The 21454-nt window shown below is 40.2% G+C and overlaps 3 protein-coding genes across 4 annotated transcripts; 2 read left to right on the plus strand and 1 right to left on the minus strand.

The window, feature by feature from the left end:
* Positions 1 to 271: 271 nt before the first annotated feature.
* LOC130724302 (uncharacterized mitochondrial protein AtMg00810-like) lies at positions 272 to 1432 on the minus strand. The gene has a single exon (XM_057575502.1). The coding sequence runs from the start codon at positions 1430 to 1432 to the stop codon at positions 272 to 274; it is 1161 nt and encodes a 386-aa protein (XP_057431485.1).
* A 10224-nt stretch (positions 1433 to 11656) lies between these two features.
* On the plus strand, positions 11657 to 14279 carry LOC130730352 (phenylalanine ammonia-lyase 1-like). The gene is made up of 2 exons (XM_057582340.1): positions 11657 to 12185; positions 12316 to 14279. Exons 1-2 carry the CDS (start codon positions 11788 to 11790, stop codon positions 14063 to 14065), a joined length of 2148 nt encoding a protein of 715 aa, XP_057438323.1. The 5' UTR covers positions 11657 to 11787; the 3' UTR covers positions 14066 to 14279.
* A 2596-nt stretch (positions 14280 to 16875) lies between these two features.
* LOC130730351 (phenylalanine ammonia-lyase 1-like) lies at positions 16876 to 21454 on the plus strand. 2 transcript variants are annotated; one of them, XM_057582338.1, is made up of 3 exons: positions 16876 to 18063; positions 19017 to 19463; positions 19598 to 21454. In XM_057582338.1, exons 2-3 carry the CDS (start codon positions 19060 to 19062, stop codon positions 21345 to 21347), a joined length of 2154 nt encoding a protein of 717 aa, XP_057438321.1. In that variant the 5' UTR covers positions 16876 to 18063; positions 19017 to 19059; the 3' UTR covers positions 21348 to 21454. The 2 variants fall into 2 exon arrangements, with proteins under 2 accessions (XP_057438321.1, XP_057438320.1); XM_057582337.1 differs by lacking the exon at positions 16876 to 18063 and having other exon boundaries at positions 18688 to 19463.

The raw sequence follows: 21454 nt of genomic DNA on the forward strand, positions 1-21454 counted from the left end.
TATGGCAACAAGATTGGACATGTGTAATTTTATCCCTAAATTTTCACATTGTAACAAAACTGAAACTAATTTCCATTGAATCAAGAAATGAAGAAGAAGAATACAGAAGGATAATGCTTCAGTGGTTTACAGAATGGAAGATGCTAGGTTATATAACAAGATAACCTTCTAACAGAAAACACAACTAACTAACTTCTAATTAAAGACAAGGACTCTAACTAATACTAATTACAAACTAGTCCTTGATCTATTACATATCTATTAGCCCCCCTCAAACTGGGAGGTGAATGTCTTTCATGCCCAGTTTGGAAATACAAGTCTTGAAAGGTGCAGGAGTCAAAGATTTTGTGAATACATCAGCAGTTTGTAGAGTAGTAGAAATAGGCAAGAGATGAACTAATCCTTGTTGAAGCTTTTCTCTGACTATATGACAGTCAAGTTCAATATGTTTGGTCCTCTCATGATAGCTGGGATTGTGTGCAATGTGCATAGCACTTTGATTATCACGGAACATGGAAGTAGGAGCTAGCTGTGGCTGATTCAGATCTTGAAGAAGGTAGTGTAGCCATTGAATTTCACAAACTGTTGTTGCCATGGCCCTGTACTCAGATTCACAAGAAGATCTGGATGCAGTGCTTTGTTTCTTAGACCTCCAAGAAATCAGAGAATCACCTAAGAATAAGCAATAGCCAGTAATAGATTTCCTAGTATCAATACAACCTGCCCAATCAGAATCACTGAAGGCAGTTAGAGTTGTAGAAGATGAAGCAGGATAGAACAAGCCTGATCCAGGAGATCCTTTGAGATACTTGAGAACCCTGTGAGCTGCTTGTTCATGAATGTCAGTAGGAGCAGAAAGAAACTGACTGAGCTGATTCACTGCAAACGTGATGTCAGGTCTTGTAGTATTAAGATATAAAAGTCTGCCCACTAGTCTTCTATAAGACCCTATATCGGTAAGAGGAGTGCCAATGTTTGTTCCTAGTTTCTGTGAGTTGTCCATGGGAGTAGAAACAGGTTTGGAAGCCAAATGTCCTGAATCTGAAATCAGTTGAAGAGCATACTTTCTCTGATTGAGAACAATGCCTGATGTGGACCGTGCAATTTCAAGACCTAAAAAATACTTGGCCTCACCCAAGTCTTTGATCCTGAACTGATCATGAAGTGAAGATTTGACAAGTTGAATCTCATGCATATCATTTCCAGCCAGAAGAACATCATCAGCATATAGAAGCAAAGCAGTAAAAGAACCTGAGGATGCTTTAATATAGAGGGTGTGATCAGCATTACTTTGCTTGTACCCTAGTTTCTTGAGAGAAGCACTAAGTGTGTTGAACCATTGTCTGCTGGCCTGCTTTAAGCCATACAAGGATTTCTGAAGAAGACAGACTTGGTTAGCTTTGTTACAAACTAGTCCTTGAGGAATTGTCATATAGATCTGCTCATCAAGGGATGCATGTAGGAATGCATTGTCTACATCTAATTGGTGGAGATGCCATTACTGAGATGCACACAAAGCTAAAATCACCCTTAAAGTTGTCATTTTTGCAACAGGGGAAAATGTGTCTTGGAAGTCCACTCCTTCAACTTGAGTGTAACCCTTTACCACCAAACGAGCCTTATACCTCTCAATGGACCCATCTTGCTTGTATTTGACCTTATACACCCATTTGCAGCCAATAGGTTTAGAGTCAGGAGGTTTATCCACCAAAATCCATGTTTGATTTCTCTCCAAGGCTTCAATCTCTTGATCCATAGCCTTTCTCCAGCACTCATGTTTCACTGCCTCCGAAAATCTTGTTGGTTCCAAGCTTGAGCTAATGTTCATGACAAAAGATTGATACTTGGGATTAAGATGATCATAAGACAACACTTTGGATAAAGGATAATTGATACCTGTGCTTGAAGAAGTAATTGGCACACTATCAGAAGACAAGAGAGTACAATGGTAATCTTGAAGGTAAGATGGTGGTTTCCTTATTCTTTGTGATGTTCGTGGAGCAATAACCTGATTTTGGTTATTAACTGGTGGTTCCTGAGCTTGTACAGTAGCTGGAACAGGTATGTCATCATCAAAGATAGGAGGAAGGGTAGTAGGGAAAGCTTGTGTTGGAGTTAAGTCACTATCAAGAGGTTTGAAGGGGTTGTGTTCATGAAAAGTCACATTTCTAGAAATGGAAATGACTCTACTTTTGAGGTCATAGGTAACAAAACCTTTAGTGTCAGGTTTAAAACCAAGGAAAATGCACTTAGTAGCCCGAGGATCAAATTTCTTCCTGTGACTGGTAAGTGTTGAGACAAAACACAAAGTGCCAAAAATTTTGAGATTAGTGATGTCAGGGACTGTATTGTAAAGGATTTGAAATGGACATTTATTGTCTAGCACTGGTGTAGGTAGGCGATTTATGAGATAGACAGCATGTGCTACAGCATAGGACCAAAAAGTAACTGGTAAATGAGCTTGAAAAAGCAAGGCTCTAGCTACACTAATGACATGTTGATGTTTCCTTTCAACTATGGCATTTTGCTGGGGGTTTCAACACAAGTGGTGTGATGAATGATGCCCTCAGAAGAATAGAAAAGAGGCATGAGAAATTCCTGGCCAATATCACTCCTTAAGGTTTTTACTGAAGTGCCAAACTGATTTTTAACAAAAGCACAAAAAGTCTTAATGAGAGGTCTCACTTCAGCTTTGGATTTCATGAAATAAATCCATGTGTGTCTTGAAAAATCATCAACCACAGTAAGAAAATAAGAAAAGCCAGACAAAGACACAGTTGCAACAGGGCCCCAAATATCAAAAAATGCACAAGCTGAAACAGAAAACTTGTAACACCCCGATTTCGGTGGCGTCACTTTAGTAACCAAAAGAAATACTTAAGCGGAAAAAACGTGAATTATTTTTTTTCGACATTATAACTAAAGACAGAAAGCAATAAACTTCCCAACAAAAGATAAAAGAAACTACTATACAACTATATATACATGCCTCGCTAAATACAACCACGTCACGAGTAACCTCCAGTGACGGGTGACATAAAGAGAGTAACGCCCGAAGGCAATATGTACAGTCCAAGGTAAAAAAACTGTGTCCGCAACACTAAACCTCAAAATCTGAGAACAAGTTGGCCCAGCGGCCTAAGCAAAGACCCCCTAAATCCAACCAGCTCTTTGTGATCTCCATAGGAAACCACACAAAAAAGCTACCGGTAGGAAACTACCCTGTCCCCAAAACTGAAGCATGACGGTCAGAGCATCGACACTACTCCTACACTATCCCTACCCGAGGAGCCCACACTAGCACTCGATCCTACACGCTAGCGCGGTCGTCATCCGAATCTGCATCCAGGACGACTAAGTCGACATACTCAACACTGCCCTCTCTGTCCACCCTAATGCGCTCCTGCACTGGCCTCTCGGGCTCGGGGCCCGGAACGAGATCCGCGACGACAGCAGCAGCAGTAGACGGACTAGACTCCGTCGAAGCCCCACCTACTGGCACCTCCTCAGAGGGGTCCTCATCATCCGAAGGGGATGGTGGCGGTGGAGGTCCTCCCAAGCCGGGTCCGCAGTGTACACCTGGAGGCAGGTTGAAGCTCACTATGTGCCTCCTCATCACTCCCTCCGTCAAGCGTCCGAATCGGTCGACACGGTCCTCCATGACCCGACCGGTGTAGGTCGCACGGTGGCCCTCGGAATCGACCACCCATGCACCTGGGTCGTCTTGATCAAGCATCTCGTACCTGGTCCCCCCCGAGGGGCTGACCATGGTAAACCAATCCCCCATACTCATCTGACAAATGGCGTAGTCCGCCCAAACACACACAGCAGACGCGAGGGTCAACTCCAAAGAATTATATAAGTAATAAAACCAGATATAATATAGGATAATAAATATTTTGCCTCTCAGGCTTATAATTTTTGGGATAGCTTCCTAGGGTTGCATGTATCACAATGAATATAAAGAACCATAAAAACAAGTAGCATGCCTCAAAAATAGGATAAACAGTTACCAATCACACTCAGCAACTAAGTCAGCATGTATGTTGCATGAAATGCAATGCTGGGTAACAAAATGCATTCCGGAAGAAGGATGGACATCAACGAGGCGGCCCTAACACCAGCCACGGTGGGTACCTTCCTGCTCGCGTGTCTCTTACACCACACAAAAGTAGTCAGATCAGCAGTGAACCCGTAGGTCTGCCATTCCGTCTGCTACTGAGGACCACCGTAGTGTCCTAAATATGGAAATCCGGGTCTTATGACCATTTTGGAATCCACCGAGGTCCGGTATCACGCCGTGTATTAACCTCAAAATGAGTGCATGAATGCAAGTGATTAGCCAAACAACGTCTCCGACCTCACTCGACACGTCGTCACGTGTTCTAGCTAACTTATTGTCTCTAAAAAGCCTACCCTAAGGCAAACGTCGATTCTGCGACAAAATGAATTAATCAAAAGAAGAAGAAGATACTTTGGAACTCATGGTTCCCGGCTAAACTTTAGATAGCCAATCAATAAACTGCTCATCGAGCGAAAAGGTACCGAAGTACTTGGAAACTTATAGTTCCCGGCTAAACTTTAGATAGCCAAACAATAAACTGCTCATCGAGCGAAAAGGTACCGAAGTACTTGGAAACTTATAGATTTCCTCAAAACTTGGACTCGACGACACTTCTCATATCTCCAAACTAATACTCAGGCTCTATGCTCTTATCTAAGGATGTTATTATTGTTCAAAGGATTTAGAAATTGATTAATGTCTTATGAATTTCCGTGATAAAATAGATTTCATTTAATCTTATAATACTTCCTAAGAGTTTTCAGAGATCCCACAATCTCAAATAATTCCCTGAGAAGGTCTCGATCCATTAAAACATAACAAGGTCCGAACTCCGTTCGTCTTTCTAAACTTTCTCAAAATCTCATAAAAATTCGGCATGACTTGCCCGCAATCCTCACTCCTCAGAATCTCAGGTGCACGTGGAATAGCATAAATAAAGCAGCTCAGTCAAAAGCATAACAGCATATTCCAACACATCCTAAGTTAACCATGTAGCACATAGCATGTGAATCATTTAGCACACAATATCATGGCATCAAATACTCAGCAAGGTCGGCCGAAGCCTCAGAGAACAATTCAGACATTTAACAATTAAGTGCATAACACATAAATCAAGTCGAACTTGTCGACACCTAAAGCATTATCTAGTAATTCAGAGAGTAGCCCTCACCGGTGGGTCTTCCAGCTTCTTCCTCAAAATGTTCTTCAAGTTTTTCTCCTTGATCTCTGGGAATCTCCTCAAACGAACCTTAAGCAAAAATCACAGAAATCAACACCAAGAGTCAGAAACTCAGCAATCAAAGAGTCCTAGGGTTACACGGTACACTACTACCTCCGTGGTACGACAATCTAACGCGTTAAGACAAGTTTTCGAAAAATCGGATTCTCCCCCCCTTGATATAGCTCTCGGCCACTTCCTTTAATTGGGAGGGTCGATTTTTCTTCGATCAAACTTGGTTCCTAGGTTAACATAAGCTGTAACTAAGACGGTTCTAGGCTCGGAAAAATTTTCGGATCGAAAACTGATATAGGGGTAGTTTGGTCATTATTTTTAGCTCAAAATTTCAAAATTGGATTTTTGAAAAACAAATTGGATGGGGACGTCCACAACGACGTTTATGACGACAAATTCTACTAGCACTAAGCCGAGTCGATAGATTAGAGCGTAAAGGTTGTGACTTTGCCGAAAAATGGGTATTTAGGGTAGAAATTGATCCCGGCGGCATTTCGTCGACATTTGACAAAATCTAATCCGCAGAACACGCTCAGGAGCATGCAGGGAAGAAGTTTAGACACTGAAATCAGCGTATTTGAACAGTTTTTCAAAAACCTCAAAATTTTGAACTCAGAAGGTCGTAGGAGAAATGGACAGAAACGACGATTCGAAGGAGAGTATAGTTTACCTACCTCGAGGTCTTCGATAAGTGACGATCGGTGAAGCAAACGGGCAAGAAACGACGAAGATCCGGATCTCTCTCTCTCTCTCTAGGAGCTCGCGGGTTTGGGGAGGGGAAATGGGTATTTTTTGAAAAAAATCTAATTTTCAAGCTATTTATAGGTTTTGGAAAAAACGGAAAAAAGATTTTTTTGCGATTCCGATTTTTCCTGCGGGTTCCGCTGCGCATTCTAAGATAGGTTCTGGCGACAGAATTCCAGAACTCAAAACAGGATTCTTGGAATTAAACCAAAAGATCCAAAATCGGCATAAGTCGGTGTAAGTCGGATTATCCCGAAAAACTACTTTTTGCAGTGATCGTCGGATGAGAAAACTTCCTTCTGAAGAAAGATTAGGAATGATGAGAGAAATAGGAGAACGCGGGTGGAATCTTCTTTTGCAGCTCCGAATAGAAAAAGTCTTCATCGTCTGTCGATCTTAGGTTTTCTCGAACTATCAGGGATTCCGTTTCGGCAAACTTCCGAGAATTGGAATTTGACGTTCGTACTTTCCAGGATTTCGCATCGAAATGGTTGTTTAAGGACGGAAAAAAGAAGTTCTAACATTTCTCTGAGGATTTTTGGAATTAGTTTCCATCGTGTCCTAAAACGTAAATTAACTATTCACTAATACCTTTGACCTAGGATTAAGCGTATGTTAGTCGTGCTATAACTCTTTCGGTTTTTCGATAAATTCTTGGACTTTTCCTGAACCTTTTTCCTTCCCAAATTTATCTTAATCAAATAACTCTTTTATTTTATTCACTTATCCAAAGCGTTAAAACTTGGGCCTTACAAAACTTGACTTGCTAGTGCTTAAAGGAAATTGAAGCTTCTTTTGCTTAGCAATTGGACAAATGTCACAAGAATGTGTTTTATTACAATGAACATATGGAAAAAGGTCCTTAATGGACTGATCCTTTACACAAGAAGGATGCCCTAGTCTATAGTGCCATAGGTTTGAATTATTAGACACTGAACTATTTACAAGGCTATTCACAAAGCTATTTACATGAGATTTATGGATAGAGTTGGAAGACTTGACCGAAGCAAGGTAGGCATCAATGATGGGAGCACTGGCTTGATTTCTGAAGATGTACAACCCTCTAATTGCCTTAGCTGTGCCAATCATCTTCCAAGCATTGGAATCCTGTATCAAACAATCATCATTTTCCAAAGTCAGCTTAAACTTCATGCATTTAACCAATGTGTAAACTGATATCAAATTATAGGTAAAATCTGGCAAATACAACACATTAGTGAGCACTAAAGTATCTGAGACTCTAATTGTGCCCTTGATTGTTGCAATGCATATAGTGCCATTGGGAAGAGACACCCTGACAGGAGAAATCTTCTTGTAAGTGATGAAACAAGCAAGATTAGTGCAAATATGATCTGTGGCTCCAGTGTCCACAACCCAAATTAAAAATTTACCATTCTTGGTGGTGATGGCAATCTTGGAACAAGCATTCACACTGGCTGTTTGGGAATCCTGAGAAGGCAAGAGAGCTAGCAAAGTGTTGTACTGATCTTGTGTGGACCCAAATTTGCAAGGTTGATCTTGAGGATATGCAGCTTGATCGTCCTTATTGACATGGACACAATTAGCAGATTTAGGAGGATACTTCCTGGACTTGTACCCTGGAGGAAACCCATGCTTTCTGTAGCATTCCTCAATGGTATGACCCATCTTCCCACAATGTGTACACTTCTTAGAGTTGTACCTTCCAGAATTGCCAGCAGATCCATAATTACTAGAAGAATTAGGCTTGCTCATGGTAGTTTCCTTAGAAGCCATCATGGCATTAGCACCTGCAACATTCTCTGTAACAAATTGCCTTTCCTGCTGAGCTATCATGGCAAAAACGCGATTGACATTCGGAAGGGAATCAAGAAGCATCAACTGAGAACGAACACCAGAATATTGATCGTTTAGACCACGCAAGAATCGAACAACCTGATTTTTATTGCACTCTTCACCAATCTTCCTAAGAGCTCCACAAGAACATGATGGATTGCAAGTACATACCGGAAGAGGATTGAGGATGTCCAATTCATCCCAGAGTGTCTTCATCGAGGTGTAGAATTTCGAAATTGAGCTATCCCCTTGACGTAATCCAAAGATTTCTTCTTGGATCTCAGAAATTCGAAACAAATCTGCTTGAGAAAACCTCTCGCGCAATTCATTCCATACATCGGTAGCTTTGTCACGCCAGAGAACAGATTGTGCAATTTCAGGGGTGGGGACTAGGGTGGGGAACTTTCAAAGTGGTCCACGGGTGGACCAGAGGACAATTTTGACTTTTCCCCTTCCTTTACCTTTACCTTTTCCTCTTCCTCTCCCTTCTTCCCATCACCGTTGCTAGCTTCTCAACCACCATTTCTTGACGAAAATCTTCAGTATCAAATCCACACCCAACATTCAATCTATTCAAATGCAAATAGCTAAAAACCTTCAAATCAATCATACAATCCCATCACAGAAAACCCATAAGAACCCAATTCATAAACAAAAATTCGTGCGAGAAAGATGGAATCTTTTTTTTTTTTCGAAAATTAAACTTGGCAAGCACTCACTTAGATGACTGGGGTACACGTTCGTCAAGTCAATTTATACAACAAAATGTTGATGCCCTAACATTTAATTTTAGGTGGACTTTTTATTCCTCAAGTCTCAAACTAAATTTTCCTCAAATAATTGATAGAGGAAGAATGAGTTGCGGTAAGACTTAGAAGTTTGACATCAGAACAAAACAACCATCTATTGTTAACAGTAAACCTGATTCTAATCCTTTTTCAACCCCAGTATCGGTATCTGGCTCAAAACCTTAGCGTCAAGAACTGCATACTGCTCTTCGTATTGGGCTGAAATTGTTCCAGCGAGATGTGTTAGTGTTTGTGTTGATCTGCAACTTGATTCCCTGAAATCCCAACCGGGAAGCCATCAGAGGCGCAATCAGCCACATCGGGGTCGGGGCTCGCGGGGGAGGAGGCGGAGTATGGGCTGAGCTCCGGCGGAAGGTGGTGGTTGTGGCGGAGAGAAGAACCAGTGAGAAAGGGAGAAGAAGAGGGAGAGGGGTCTATTTACTCTATTGCCCTTTTATCATCCGTCAAATCCTAACCATTCAATAAAAGAATATTCTAAGATTCTGAGATCTAACGATGTAGGATGATGGTCCACCGGTGGACCAGTCTCAAAGTTCCCCACCCATGTTAGGTACGTATGAAGGGAAAATGTAAACAATGGAAGTCCAAACGTGCATGAGTCTTGTTTTATAAAAGGAGTGTGAACTTCTAGTCCTAAAAGTACGAAGTGTGAACTTAAAAATAAAGGATGAAGACTTTATAAATCACAAGACAAATTTTAAGTGTGGATTGCATGTTAATTGGAGCACTGAGTAAGCAGTAGGTATAGCTTGACAGTTGACTGAATCCCACGTTGTAATGGGGCAACTATGACTTGCGATATTATCAAATATCAAGTTGTTAGTCCAAAAAGAAATGGATTTGCATTTCTGTCAAATATACTTGACCTCGATTACGATATTGGTCATGCACATGCTGTAGCCTTTAGTTGACTGAGTTAACGAAAACTTGTAAAATCATAAATTATTAGATAGATAAATTGATGTGATTGTCATTGTTTATTGAAATTATAAAATAACAACCAAGCCGTCAAAATTATTAGTCTAAATTATTGATTTTGTCACACTTCATTTTCTATTACATATTATTTTCACTCATCTTTTCTTCATATATTGCAATCTTTTATTCTATCACATCATCTATTATATATCTTGGTGCCCACTAGGGTGGGCAACTTTTAAACTGGTCCACGGGTGCACCAGCCTTTCAAGCAGTTAGATATAAGAATATTGGAATATTCCTTAATTGAATGGCTAGGATTAGATGAGGGATAAAAGGATAAAAATGTAATTGATAACCCCTAAGTCAGTCCCCATCTTCTTCTCTCTGAGTCTCTAGTTTTGAAAGAGTGTAGATCTGTTTCTCTTTGATTGTGTCTTCACCAGTGCCCAAACTGTGTTTGAGATTTAGAACGAAGCTAAATTTGAAAGCTCAACCACTCTTCTTCCCTAGATGATCAACAATTAATCTAAAACCAAATCATTTTCTTTTAAAATTGAAGGCATGAAAGCTAGAGAAATTATCGAAAGCAACTTGAGTTCTTGGTACTGAAAAAAATGGTTTCGATGGAAACACAATATGGTGAATAAAAACAAAACATATGGCAAAAACTCGCCATGAATTAAGGAAGACAGGTTCAAGGGAGTTATGCACAATGAATTCTGCAAATTTGCATACACCAACTTGCATACATCACAGTAATAAAAATAAATCATTCTTCGGTACCAAAATGGCCGTGTTTGAATTGATTAAGGTGAGCATTTGCTTCATCAACTTCGCCCTCAACCCATTAACCTCCCAAACAACATGTCTGTGACAAAGATCCAGATTTGACTCCCAAACTCGCCGATTTGACTCGCAAGTCGCTGGATTGCGACTCGCAGGAAACGCTGGTGGTGAACCTGATGCTGTGACCACCGGCAAAGATTCAGATTTCCACATGCATCTCCGATCCATTTCAGATTCAGATCCACCATTTTCTGTAATTGCTTGTCTTTTTTTCTCATAAAGATTGGATCTTTATGGGTTTGTAACAGATCTTGGTTCAGAAACAGAACTAGAAACTGAAGGATTTGAAGATGACAACGACGGAGTTGACGGTGGCAGAGGAGGAGGAGGTTGGTGGGGTTTCGCCGGAAAATAGAGGAGAAGATGGTGGTGGCGGCCTCCTCCATGGTTGCTTCCAGAAGAAGAACAAACGTGAGGAAGATTGAGAGAGATGCGTGAGCGTGACTGAGCGTTTCTTTTTAGGATTTAATTTTTTTTAGCTTTTGTAAATTACCAATATAACCATGAGTGCACCGGTGGACCAGTTTGAAGGTTTTCCACCCTAGTGGGCACCATATATCTTTTCATATATCGTGCATATATATATATATATATTAATAATTAACTGACATATAATTAAATTGTGTTGATCACTATGAGATATTTCACTTTTGTGACAACTTTTGCTGTCAATGCACTTTATGACGGTTAAAAATCATCACAAATATGAATGTCTAATAATGAGCTGCGTTGTTTATACGTTCAACCAAATTTTTTTTATATATAAAAGTGTGTTAGGAGTGTAAAAAAATATTATTTAATAGATTAAATGTATTGATTCATTTACACTTCACTTTCTATTATATCACAATTTTAGTCATCTTCTTTTCATATATGAGTATCTTTTTTACGTTCTTCATTTAGACAACTCTTATTATATCTCTCATTTATTTTCTTCATATCATCATATCTATCATGAATTATGTAGGGTGTTCAGAGTGTGTACTGTAATGAGACATTATTATTGATTAACATAAGGTAAGGTGTGATGTGGAGGCTTAACTAACCTTAAGAAAATAGAATGGTGTGTCCCTCGTTGCTTCCTTCCATTCCAACTACCTCCCCCTCATTTCCGTTGAAGCCACATTGCATGATCCTAGCCGCTAATAAGGGAGTGGACAATCGAACAGCCATAATTAATTCTCCACCAACACCATTTCTATTCTCTTTATAAATACCCACTCACTCTATCAGACAATCATCCCCAAATTAACATTTCCACTAGTTTCTTCTTCAATACGCCAATCTCTTAATCTCCTCAGTTTAATCTTTAATCACATCTAATCACTTTCCATTATTTCTTAATTAAGATTAACATGGCCCCAAACACCAACGCCACGCAAAACGGTTCCATCTTCTGCAACACTGTCAAAACCGCCGCCACTGATCCGTTAAGTTGGGGGGTCGCGGCGGAGTCCATGAAAGGGAGCCACCTCGACGAGGTCAAGCGCATGGTGGCGGAGTACCGCAAGGCGGTGGTCAAGCTTGGCGGAGAGACTCTCACAATAGCTCAGGTAGCTGCCATCGCCGCAAACCACCAAGGCGTGAGCGTTGAGCTTTGTGAATCAGCTAGAGCTGGCGTTAAGGCGAGCAGTGACTGGGTCATGAACAGCATGAACAACGGCACTGACAGTTACGGTGTCACCACCGGCTTCGGCGCCACCTCCCACCGCAGAACCAAAAATGGCAATGCTCTGCAGCTAGAACTCATCAGGTACTATACTATACTATACTAACTCAATTCCACACATATTGCATTGTATACAAGTTGTTGATTAATCATCATATTTACAATTGCATTGTATCAAAGTGTTGATGTTTATATATTAATTCTTGTTGTTCAGGTTTTTGAATGCTGGAATATTTGGCAATGGTACTGAATCAACTCACACCTTGCCACAGCCTGCAACTAGAGCAGCAATGCTAGTGAGGATCAACACACTTCTCCAGGGATACTCAGGCATTAGGTTTGAAATCCTTGAAGCCATCACCAAGCTCATCAACAACAACATCACCCCATGTTTACCACTTCGCGGTACCGTCACGGCTTCCGGTGATTTGGTCCCACTTTCTTACATTGCTGGTTTGCTAACCGGCCGGCCGAACTCCAAAGCTGTTGGACCTTCCGGTGAGGTGGTTAATGCCAAGGATGCTTTCCAATTGGCTGGCATTGACTCAGGGTTCTTTGAATTGCAGCCCAAGGAAGGGCTTGCTCTTGTTAATGGTACTGCTGTTGGTTCAGGGTTAGCTTCTATTGTTCTATTTGATGCTAACATATTGGCTATACTGGCTGAAGTTCTATCGGCTATTTTCGCTGAAGTGATGCAAGGGAAACCTGAATTTACTGACCATTTGACACATAAGTTGAAGCACCACCCTGGCCAAATTGAGGCTGCTGCTATCATGGAGCACATTTTGGATGGAAGTTCCTACATGAAGGCAGCAAAGAAGTTGCACGAGGTGGATCCTTTGCAAAAGCCAAAGCAAGATCGATATGCACTTCGTACTTCTCCACAATGGCTCGGTCCTCTGATTGAAGTGATTCGATTCTCAACAAAGTCGATCGAGAGGGAGATCAACTCAGTGAACGACAACCCTTTGATCGATGTTTCCAGAAACAAGGCCTTGCACGGTGGTAATTTCCAAGGAACCCCTATTGGAGTTTCCATGGACAACACACGTCTGGCTCTTGCAGCAATTGGCAAACTCATGTTTGCTCAGTTCACTGAGCTGGTTGATGATCATTACAACAATGGCTTACCTTCAAATCTCACTGCTAGTAGGAATCCTAGCTTGGACTATGGTTTCAAGGGAGCTGAAATTGCCATGGCTTCTTATTGCTCCGAGCTCCAATATCTTGCGAATCCGGTCACCACTCATGTCCAAAGTGCTGAGCAACACAACCAAGATGTGAACTCTTTGGGTTTGATTTCATCAAGAAAAACCAACGAAGCCATTGAGATCCTTAAGCTCATGTCTTCCACATTCTTGATTGCACTTTGCCAAGCAATTGACTTGAGGCATTTGGAGGAGAACTTGAAATACTCAGTGAAGAGCACAGTAAGTCAAGTTGCAAAGAGGACTCTTACCACAGGTGTCAACGGAGAACTCCATCCTTCTAGATTTTGTGAAAAAGATTTGCTGAAGGTGGTCGATAGAGAAACTCTATTTGCCTATATTGATGACCCATGCCTTGCTACTTACCCATTGATGCAAAAACTGAGGCAAGTGCTTGTGGACCATGCGTTAGTAAATGGAGAATACGAGAAGGACTCAAAGACATCAATCTTTCAAAAGATTGCAACTTTTGAGGATGAGTTGAAGAGTCTCTTGCCTAAGGAGGTCGAAAGCGCAAGGGCTGCATATGAGAGTGGAAATCCAGCAATGCCAAACAAGATAAATGAATGCAGATCTTACCCACTGTACAAGTTTGTGAGGAAGGAGCTGGGAACTGAGTTGCTAACCGGTGAAAAGACCAGGTCTCCGGGTGAGGAGTGTGACAAATTGTTCACAGCAATATGCCAGGGTAAAATTATTGATCCACTTCTGGAATGCCTCGGAGAGTGGAACGGTGCCCCTCTTCCAATTTGTTAACTTGCCTGCCAGTTATGTTTAGGAAATGTATTCTTTGTATTTATGCAAATGTAACGTTAATCATTTGATTTATCAAGCCTTGGGCAAAATAATATGGAAAACTTCATTTTAGTTTCCTTGATGTCATGGAGGAACTTGTAACACTACAGAAAAACACAAGAGTTCAGCTTCAGTGGCACTTTATATCTAGCATTTAAGAAATTAGATTGAATCACTATCACGTGTATGCAACTCTTATTCGTTAAGAATTAATAACATTGTATACTGATTTAGAGCCATTCTTGTGTTTCTTCTTTGTTCTCCAGTTTTTGACAATAGGGATTTTGCCGATAAAGCTTCCTAGACCTGATCTAAGTGTATGAACTTCAATGATCTGAAGGAAATTTCAGGTGCTCCTTTCTTGTTAAGAAGCCCACCTATCTAAAGAACTAGAAACATTGGTGAGTACTCATTTCAAGATCTGTTTAACTTGACTCTGCTTACCGATTTGCAATTGTTCACAAATGCTGATTTTGTCATTATTTACAGTTAATGAGGTCTAGAAATTTCAAAGGGTTTTTGTTTTCAAGAATTTATCTGGCGTCGCTCAAGTTTTGGATCTAGCCTGGTCAGTTTTTCTATGGCTTTCACACTGGCATTATGATAACTTGTAGGCTCGACCTGAGGAGCCTAATTGTTATGTTAATAAATTGTCTCGGAAAAGAATTTCACTTGCTTATACAATGGATAGGACCTATTCAGTTGAAGTTTCTCGAAACCGCACTTGTTTATTACCAATTTAGTTACCTATCTGCAATCTAGAGGATCGTTCCAATGGCCGAGAGTAACCAAGTTGACACCCTGTGACTCCAAGGTACAGAGACTTTATAGCATATATGCTACTTCTTCATTGGATTTAATGTGTTCGTTGGATAGAAATATTTGAAACTTACCACATTTAGAGCTTCCTTTTTTTACTCTTCTGATGAATAACTTCATTGTAGGTTTAGTTAGTTATAGCTTTTCTTTTACTGAGAAGAAAGATATTTGAGGTGTAAAATTTGTATCGGTGAGACTTAAAATGAAAATAATTTTGAAAGTTGAGGTGTAAGATATTTGAGGTGTCGTTTGCATCCCTTTGTTTCCATGCCTGTGCTCCTGACTCTTCTCACATGGTTCATGTACTGATTTCCACTCCTGATACTTGGGAAGCTCATCTTTCAGTTTTGTTGCTTGAGGACATTGTGGGGATCCTCAGTCACCTTCCCTTGCTTCATTCTCTGTTTAGAAAAGAAACATGTCTTAGTGTTGGTTCAAAGAAGAATGGTGAATAAAGACAAAATGAGTTGCAGTTGCCATAAAATTGGTTAAATAAAAAACTCCTTTTTGTTGGAACTTTTTTCTTTATTGGAAATTGTGAAACATTGATCCTGAATATGAAATAGTTTTTTTTTTTCCCTTATAAAGTGGCAATATTATGTAAGTTTGCCTAAAATTTATGCAAGATCATAGTTCTAAATTTATGTTAGTTGTCCTCTTTTGACCTGTAGTGCAGAGGAGCATAATTGGAATAGGGGGCTCTTGGGCAGAGTTTGTTGATTATTTTGCAACTTCCCTCAAGTCAGAAGATCTCAAGCTGGTAGAGGTGAATTCAAACTCATGGTAGCTAATACTCTTATTACTCCTACTCTTCGCTCCTTCTTTTGAAACTTTTAATAGTAAAAGTATTACAGGATATGTTATTTATGAAGACATTTAATTGCTAAAGTGTGTAACCATAGCCTTATGTATTTCTTATTTTCAAACATACACTCAGTTCTATCTAATCCATGAGACTCTTTGGGCTGAGGAAATTGATGATTTGTGACCTTGGCATTGTTCATGAGACTCATAAAGTGATCTCTTTTTAATTTAACACGAAACTGGTTTGAAATGTTTAATTTGAAGATGATTGGTGCTCTGAACTCCCTTCTTTTTAAATTATTTAATTATTTAAGAGTATTTTATCCTGATATAAGTGAGCATTGTAAAAATTCATGGTATTGAACCTGATACACAGTTCATATTCTCTTTATGAGTTGCAGGATATCATTTATGTGCTTTCATTATTTAATTTTGATTTTATGTTTGCTGTTATTCATACCTTCAATGTAACAGCTTCATATGTTTTGGTTCTTTCTCTTCCATTATAATTTTTGTTTTATGATTTATTATTTGTCCAGAGTTTCAGGGTATATGTGTATATGTATCTTATTTTCAGCATAGTTTGATTACAGTTCTTATTGCTGAAGCGATCTAGGGGTTTAAGACTTCTAGTAAATAATTTGTGGCACTTAATACCAGCATTTAGACAAAAGCCGCCACAAAACAACTTGTGGAATCCGTGGTTCTGGCATTCTAGTGAAGTGCCAGTAATAAACTCTGTGGCCCTCAGAAATGCCACAATTGTTATTTTCAGCTGCCACTATTTGTAGTGCAACACATAATTTAGTACTAGAACATGGCATCTTACTGACATCATATTTGTTTATTTGATATAAAATTAATAAAGTTATACTATTTTCTCTTGTTCATTTGTTATTCTATTCTAAGTCTAATTAACTGTTTTATTTGACGTCTGGAAACATGTTTAACAGACTTCCTGTAGATTGTGAAAGTAGAAACCCATGAAAGAAAGCCACAATTACGATGAGCAGAAAGGTACACATATATCCATGAGGTCTTCAAACGTGCTCACATCAAGAAGAATGACCAGACATGGGTCAGTAAAAGGTTTGAATATACTTGGGTTGGTATAATTTAGTATTCACTAGATTACTTCTAATTTGTTATATGAATAGTAATATTAATACTATTTGAACACACTAAGTTTGAGGAGCAAATGATTCAATCCTCATATGATTCCCATAGGGGGGGCGTCAACAGAGGTTGACTCATCCACTGATGTGTAATTATCGATTGAGAAACAAGTGGAAAATGCTAGGGACGAATATATGACACATTTGATATGTCTGCGCGTTACAAACCTGGGGTTGCTTCCCCGATACAAGAGCCATCATGACCTTCTCACCCGGGGTCTCAGGATTCTCAAACGAACACTAAGTTTCAGGAGATGATGCTCAAGGTGCACATGGTGCTACAGGAGAATGTTGTGCTCCGACAGAAGCTGAACCAGCAAGAGACCCAAACAGCAGAGCATCACCAGTGGACAACTTCACCGTATGCAGCCTTTGTTGTGGAGGTTGCAGAGTTGAGGGCTTAACAAGATGGTGGTGCTCATGCTGCTGCTCCTCAATTTCCTACTTACGAAGAGGAGGAGGAGGTAATTATCATTAGTTAAAAATAACAAGTTTATCTATGGTCTAAGCCATCGGTAATATGGTGGTCAAAGCCGTCGGTATTGTATCGACGATTTTGGTTGTAGGAAGTGTATCGAAGGGCACAACTGTTGGTAACTTTTGGAAGCTTTCGGTAAGTTACATATGCCTTTCTAAAAAACCGTCAGTAAAAAGTTATCGGTGAGCTCTATACCTACAGAAACAGAGTGGTCGATAGACCATCGGAAATATTCAATTACTGACAGGTTTTTCCCTTACCAATGGCTTATGGTTGTCGGTAATCAACAATTTTCTTGTAGTGTCTTGGTTCCTTGAGATTTTTTTTGGGGCTGGACATTTCTTGATCTAAGACAGATCATTCTTAATAAGAGGAAGTATACACTTGAACTCCTTAAAGATTCAAGCCAGTTTCCACACCTTGTACTTCATATGCTAGATTGCATACTAATCAAGGAAAGCCTTATTGTCCATCTGCTTATCGAAGATTAGTTGGAAGGTTTCTCTATTACACAACTAACTACACGGCCTGACATTTGTTATGTTGCCAGCAGGTAAGTCAATTTGTTCATGATCCTAGAGAAGCACATTTTGATGTTGCCATAAGAGTTCTCCTACAAAGGGCATTTTCTTCTCAACCTCCAGGATCTCCACATTTTAGCTTCTTTGTACTGATTCTTGCAGGTCTAATTCATTTACTTCGAGTGCGTACTACAGCTCAATTAGCACATGCTTTCACAAAACCACTGCATTCTAATTCTATTCATGAGTTCCTGTCCAAGTTGGGCCTTCAGGACCTTCATAGTCCAAGTCCAACTTGGGGGGAATATTAGAGTGTTAGTGGTACTGTTAGCTATTTTTGACCAAAAAAAAAAACTCTGTTAGCTATTAGTTGTTGAAGAGTTCGTTAGGGGAAATGTAAGAAATAAAAAGTCCAAACGTGAGTCTTTTTTTAAATAAAAAATGAGTGTGAACTTCTAGTCCTAAAAATACAGAATCAGGTGTGTACTTAAAAATACAGAATGGTGACATTATAAATAGAGATAAATGTAAAATCATATGTAATATGTTAATTGTGGATCTCATGTAAGCAGCTGGTATAGCTTGACTGCGTCAAACATACTAATGGGGTAGCACATCAAGTCAATGTTAGTCCAAAATATATATTAAAAAAAGGACAGTATTTCTGTCTAAACTTGACCCCAATTGCGATATAGGGTCATGCACATGCTTTAGTAGCTTTTAAGTTGACTGAATTAGCCAACCATGAGATTAGAGTTATTACTAATATAGTATTAGATAAATTGATTTGATACATGTTGATTGAAAAAATTATAAAAAAAAAAGAATGCAAGCCGTGACAATTATCGGTGTGATCGATGTTGTTGAGAAGGAGACTTGACTAACGATATGTGTTTCCCTCGTTACTTCCTTCTAACAACCTCCTCATTTCCTGAACAATAAACAAACTCACATCACTTTCCTCTCTCTATAAATGGCAATGCCCACTCACTCTTCCCTTCACCTCTCATAAAATCTACAATCCCAAATTCATACTTCTGCTACTACATTCATCACAGCAAGCTCTTAAGTCTTAACCAAACACTTATATTTCACTTCCATTTTTTTGTTTCCAGATCATATCTAATCAGCTTGCATTATTTATTAATTAAGATAAAGATGGCACCAAACACAAACCAGACACAAAACGGTTCCTTCATCTGCACTGCTGCTAATGGTACTGCTACTGCTACTGATCCCTTAAGTTGGGGTGTGGCAGCGGAGTCAATGAAGGGGAGCCACCTGAACGAGGTGAAGCGCATGGTGGCGGAGTACCGGAAGCCGGTGGTCAAGCTTGGCGGAGAGACTCTGACAATAGCTCAGGTAGCTGCCATCGCCGCAAACGAACAAGGCGTGAGCGTTGAGCTGTGTGAATCAGCTAGAGCTGGAGTTAAGGCGAGCAGTGACTGGGTGATGAACAGCATGAACAACGGCACTGACAGTTACGGTGTCACCACCGGCTTCGGCGCCACCTCCCACCGCAGAACCAAAAATGGCAATGCTTTGCAGCTAGAACTCATCAGGTACTATACTATACTAACTCAATTCCACACTCATCATAACTAACTACAAGCTGTTTATATGTTGTTGATTAATCATCATATTTACAATTGTATTGTATAAAAGTTGTTGATGTTTATATATTCTTGTTCTTCAGGTTTTTGAATGCTGGAATATTTGGCAATGGTACTGAGTCAACTCACACCCTGCCACAGCCTGCAACTAGAGCAGCCATGCTAGTGAGGATCAACACTCTTCTCCAAGGATACTCAGGCATTAGATTTGAAATCCTTGAAGCAATCACCAAGCTCATCAACAACAACATCACCCCATGTTTACCACTTCGCGGTACCGTCACGGCCTCTGGTGATTTAGTCCCTCTTTCTTACATTGCCGGCTTGCTTACCGGCCGACCGAACTCCAAAGCTGTTGGACCATCCGGCGAGGTTCTTAATGCTAAGAATGCTTTCCAATTGGCTGGCATAGACTCTGGTTTCTTTGAATTGCAGCCTAAGGAAGGGCTTGCCCTTGTTAATGGTACTGCTGTTGGTTCTGGGTTAGCTTCGATTGTTCTATTTGATGCGAACGTATTGGCTATACTGGCTGAAGTTCTATCAGCTATTTTCGCCGAAGTGATGCAAGGGAAACCTGAATTCACTGACCACTTGACTCATAAGCTGAAGCATCACCCTGGACAAATTGAGGCTGCTGCTATCATGGAGCACATTTTGGATGGGAGTTCCTACATGAAAGCAGCAAAGAAGTTGCACGAGGTGGATCCTTTGCAAAAGCCAAAACAAGATCGATATGCACTTAGAACTTCACCTCAGTGGCTTGGTCCTCTGATTGAAGTGATTCGGTTCTCAACAAAGTCGATCGAGAGAGAGATTAATTCTGTGAACGACAACCCTTTGATTGATGTTTCCAGAAACAAAGCCTTGCATGGTGGTAATTTCCAAGGAACCCCAATCGGAGTTTCTATGGACAACACACGCCTGGCTCTTGCAGCGATTGGCAAACTCATGTTTGCTCAATTCACTGAGCTTGTGGATGATCATTACAACAACGGGTTGCCTTCAAATCTCACAGCAAGTAGAAATCCCAGCTTGGATTATGGTCTAAAGGGAGCTGAAATTGCCATGGCTTCTTATTGCTCCGAGCTCCAATATCTTGCGAATCCAGTCACAACTCATGTCCAAAGTGCTGAGCAACATAACCAAGATGTGAATTCCTTGGGTTTGATTTCTTCTAGAAAAACAAATGAAGCCATTGAAATCCTTAAGCTCATGTCTTCCACATTCTTGATCGCACTTTGCCAAGCAATTGACTTAAGGCATTTAGAGGAGAACTTGAAGTACTCGGTGAAGAGCACTGTAAGTCAAGTTGTGAAGAGGACTCTTACCACAGGTGTCAACGGAGAACTCCATCCTTCTAGATTTTGTGAAAAAGATTTGCTGAAGGTGGTCGATAGGGAAACTCTATTTTCCTATATTGATGATCCTTGCAGCGCTACATACCCGTTGATGCAAAAACTAAGGCAAGTGCTTGTCGATCACGCACTAGTAAACGGAGAAAACGAGAAGGACTCGAAGACATCAATCTTTCAAAAGATTGCAACTTTTGAGGATGAGTTGAAGAGTCTCTTGCCAAAGGAGGTTGAAAGTGCAAGGGCTGCATATGAGAGTGGAAATCCAACAATTCCAAACAAGATCAATGAATGCAGATCTTACCCGCTATACAAGTTTGTGAGAGAGGAGTTGGGAACCGAGTTGCTAACCGGTGAAAAGACCAGATCACCAGGCGAGGAGTGTGACAAGTTGTTCACAGCAATATGCCAGGGTAAAATTATTGATCCTCTTTTGGAATGCCTTGGGGAGTGGAACGGTGCCCCTCTTCCAATTTGTTAACTTACAAGTTATGTTTAGGAAATGCATTCTTTGTATTTAAGCAAATGCAATGTTAGTCATTTGATTTATCAAGCCTTGGGCAAAATAATATGGAAATCTTCATCTTA

This window comes from Lotus japonicus, chromosome 1 (genome assembly GCF_012489685.1).
Source record: "Lotus japonicus ecotype B-129 chromosome 1, LjGifu_v1.2".
In the NCBI taxonomy this organism is placed as follows: domain Eukaryota; kingdom Viridiplantae; phylum Streptophyta; class Magnoliopsida; order Fabales; family Fabaceae; genus Lotus; species Lotus japonicus.

Excerpts from the sequence above, each read along its gene's own strand:
- LOC130724302 (XM_057575502.1), bottom strand. The coding sequence starts at position 1,432 with ATGACAATTCCTCAAGGACTAGTTTGTAACAAAGCTAACCAAGTCTGT.
- LOC130730352 (XM_057582340.1), top strand. The coding sequence starts at position 11,788 with ATGGCCCCAAACACCAACGCCACGCAAAACGGTTCCATCTTCTGCAAC. Across the intron at positions 12,186-12,315 it reads CTGCAGCTAGAACTCATCAG|GTTTTTGAATGCTGGAATAT; the intron begins GTACTATACTAT and ends CTTGTTGTTCAG.
- LOC130730351 (XM_057582338.1), top strand. The coding sequence starts at position 19,060 with ATGGCACCAAACACAAACCAGACACAAAACGGTTCCTTCATCTGCACT. Across the intron at positions 19,464-19,597 it reads TTGCAGCTAGAACTCATCAG|GTTTTTGAATGCTGGAATAT; the intron begins GTACTATACTAT and ends CTTGTTCTTCAG.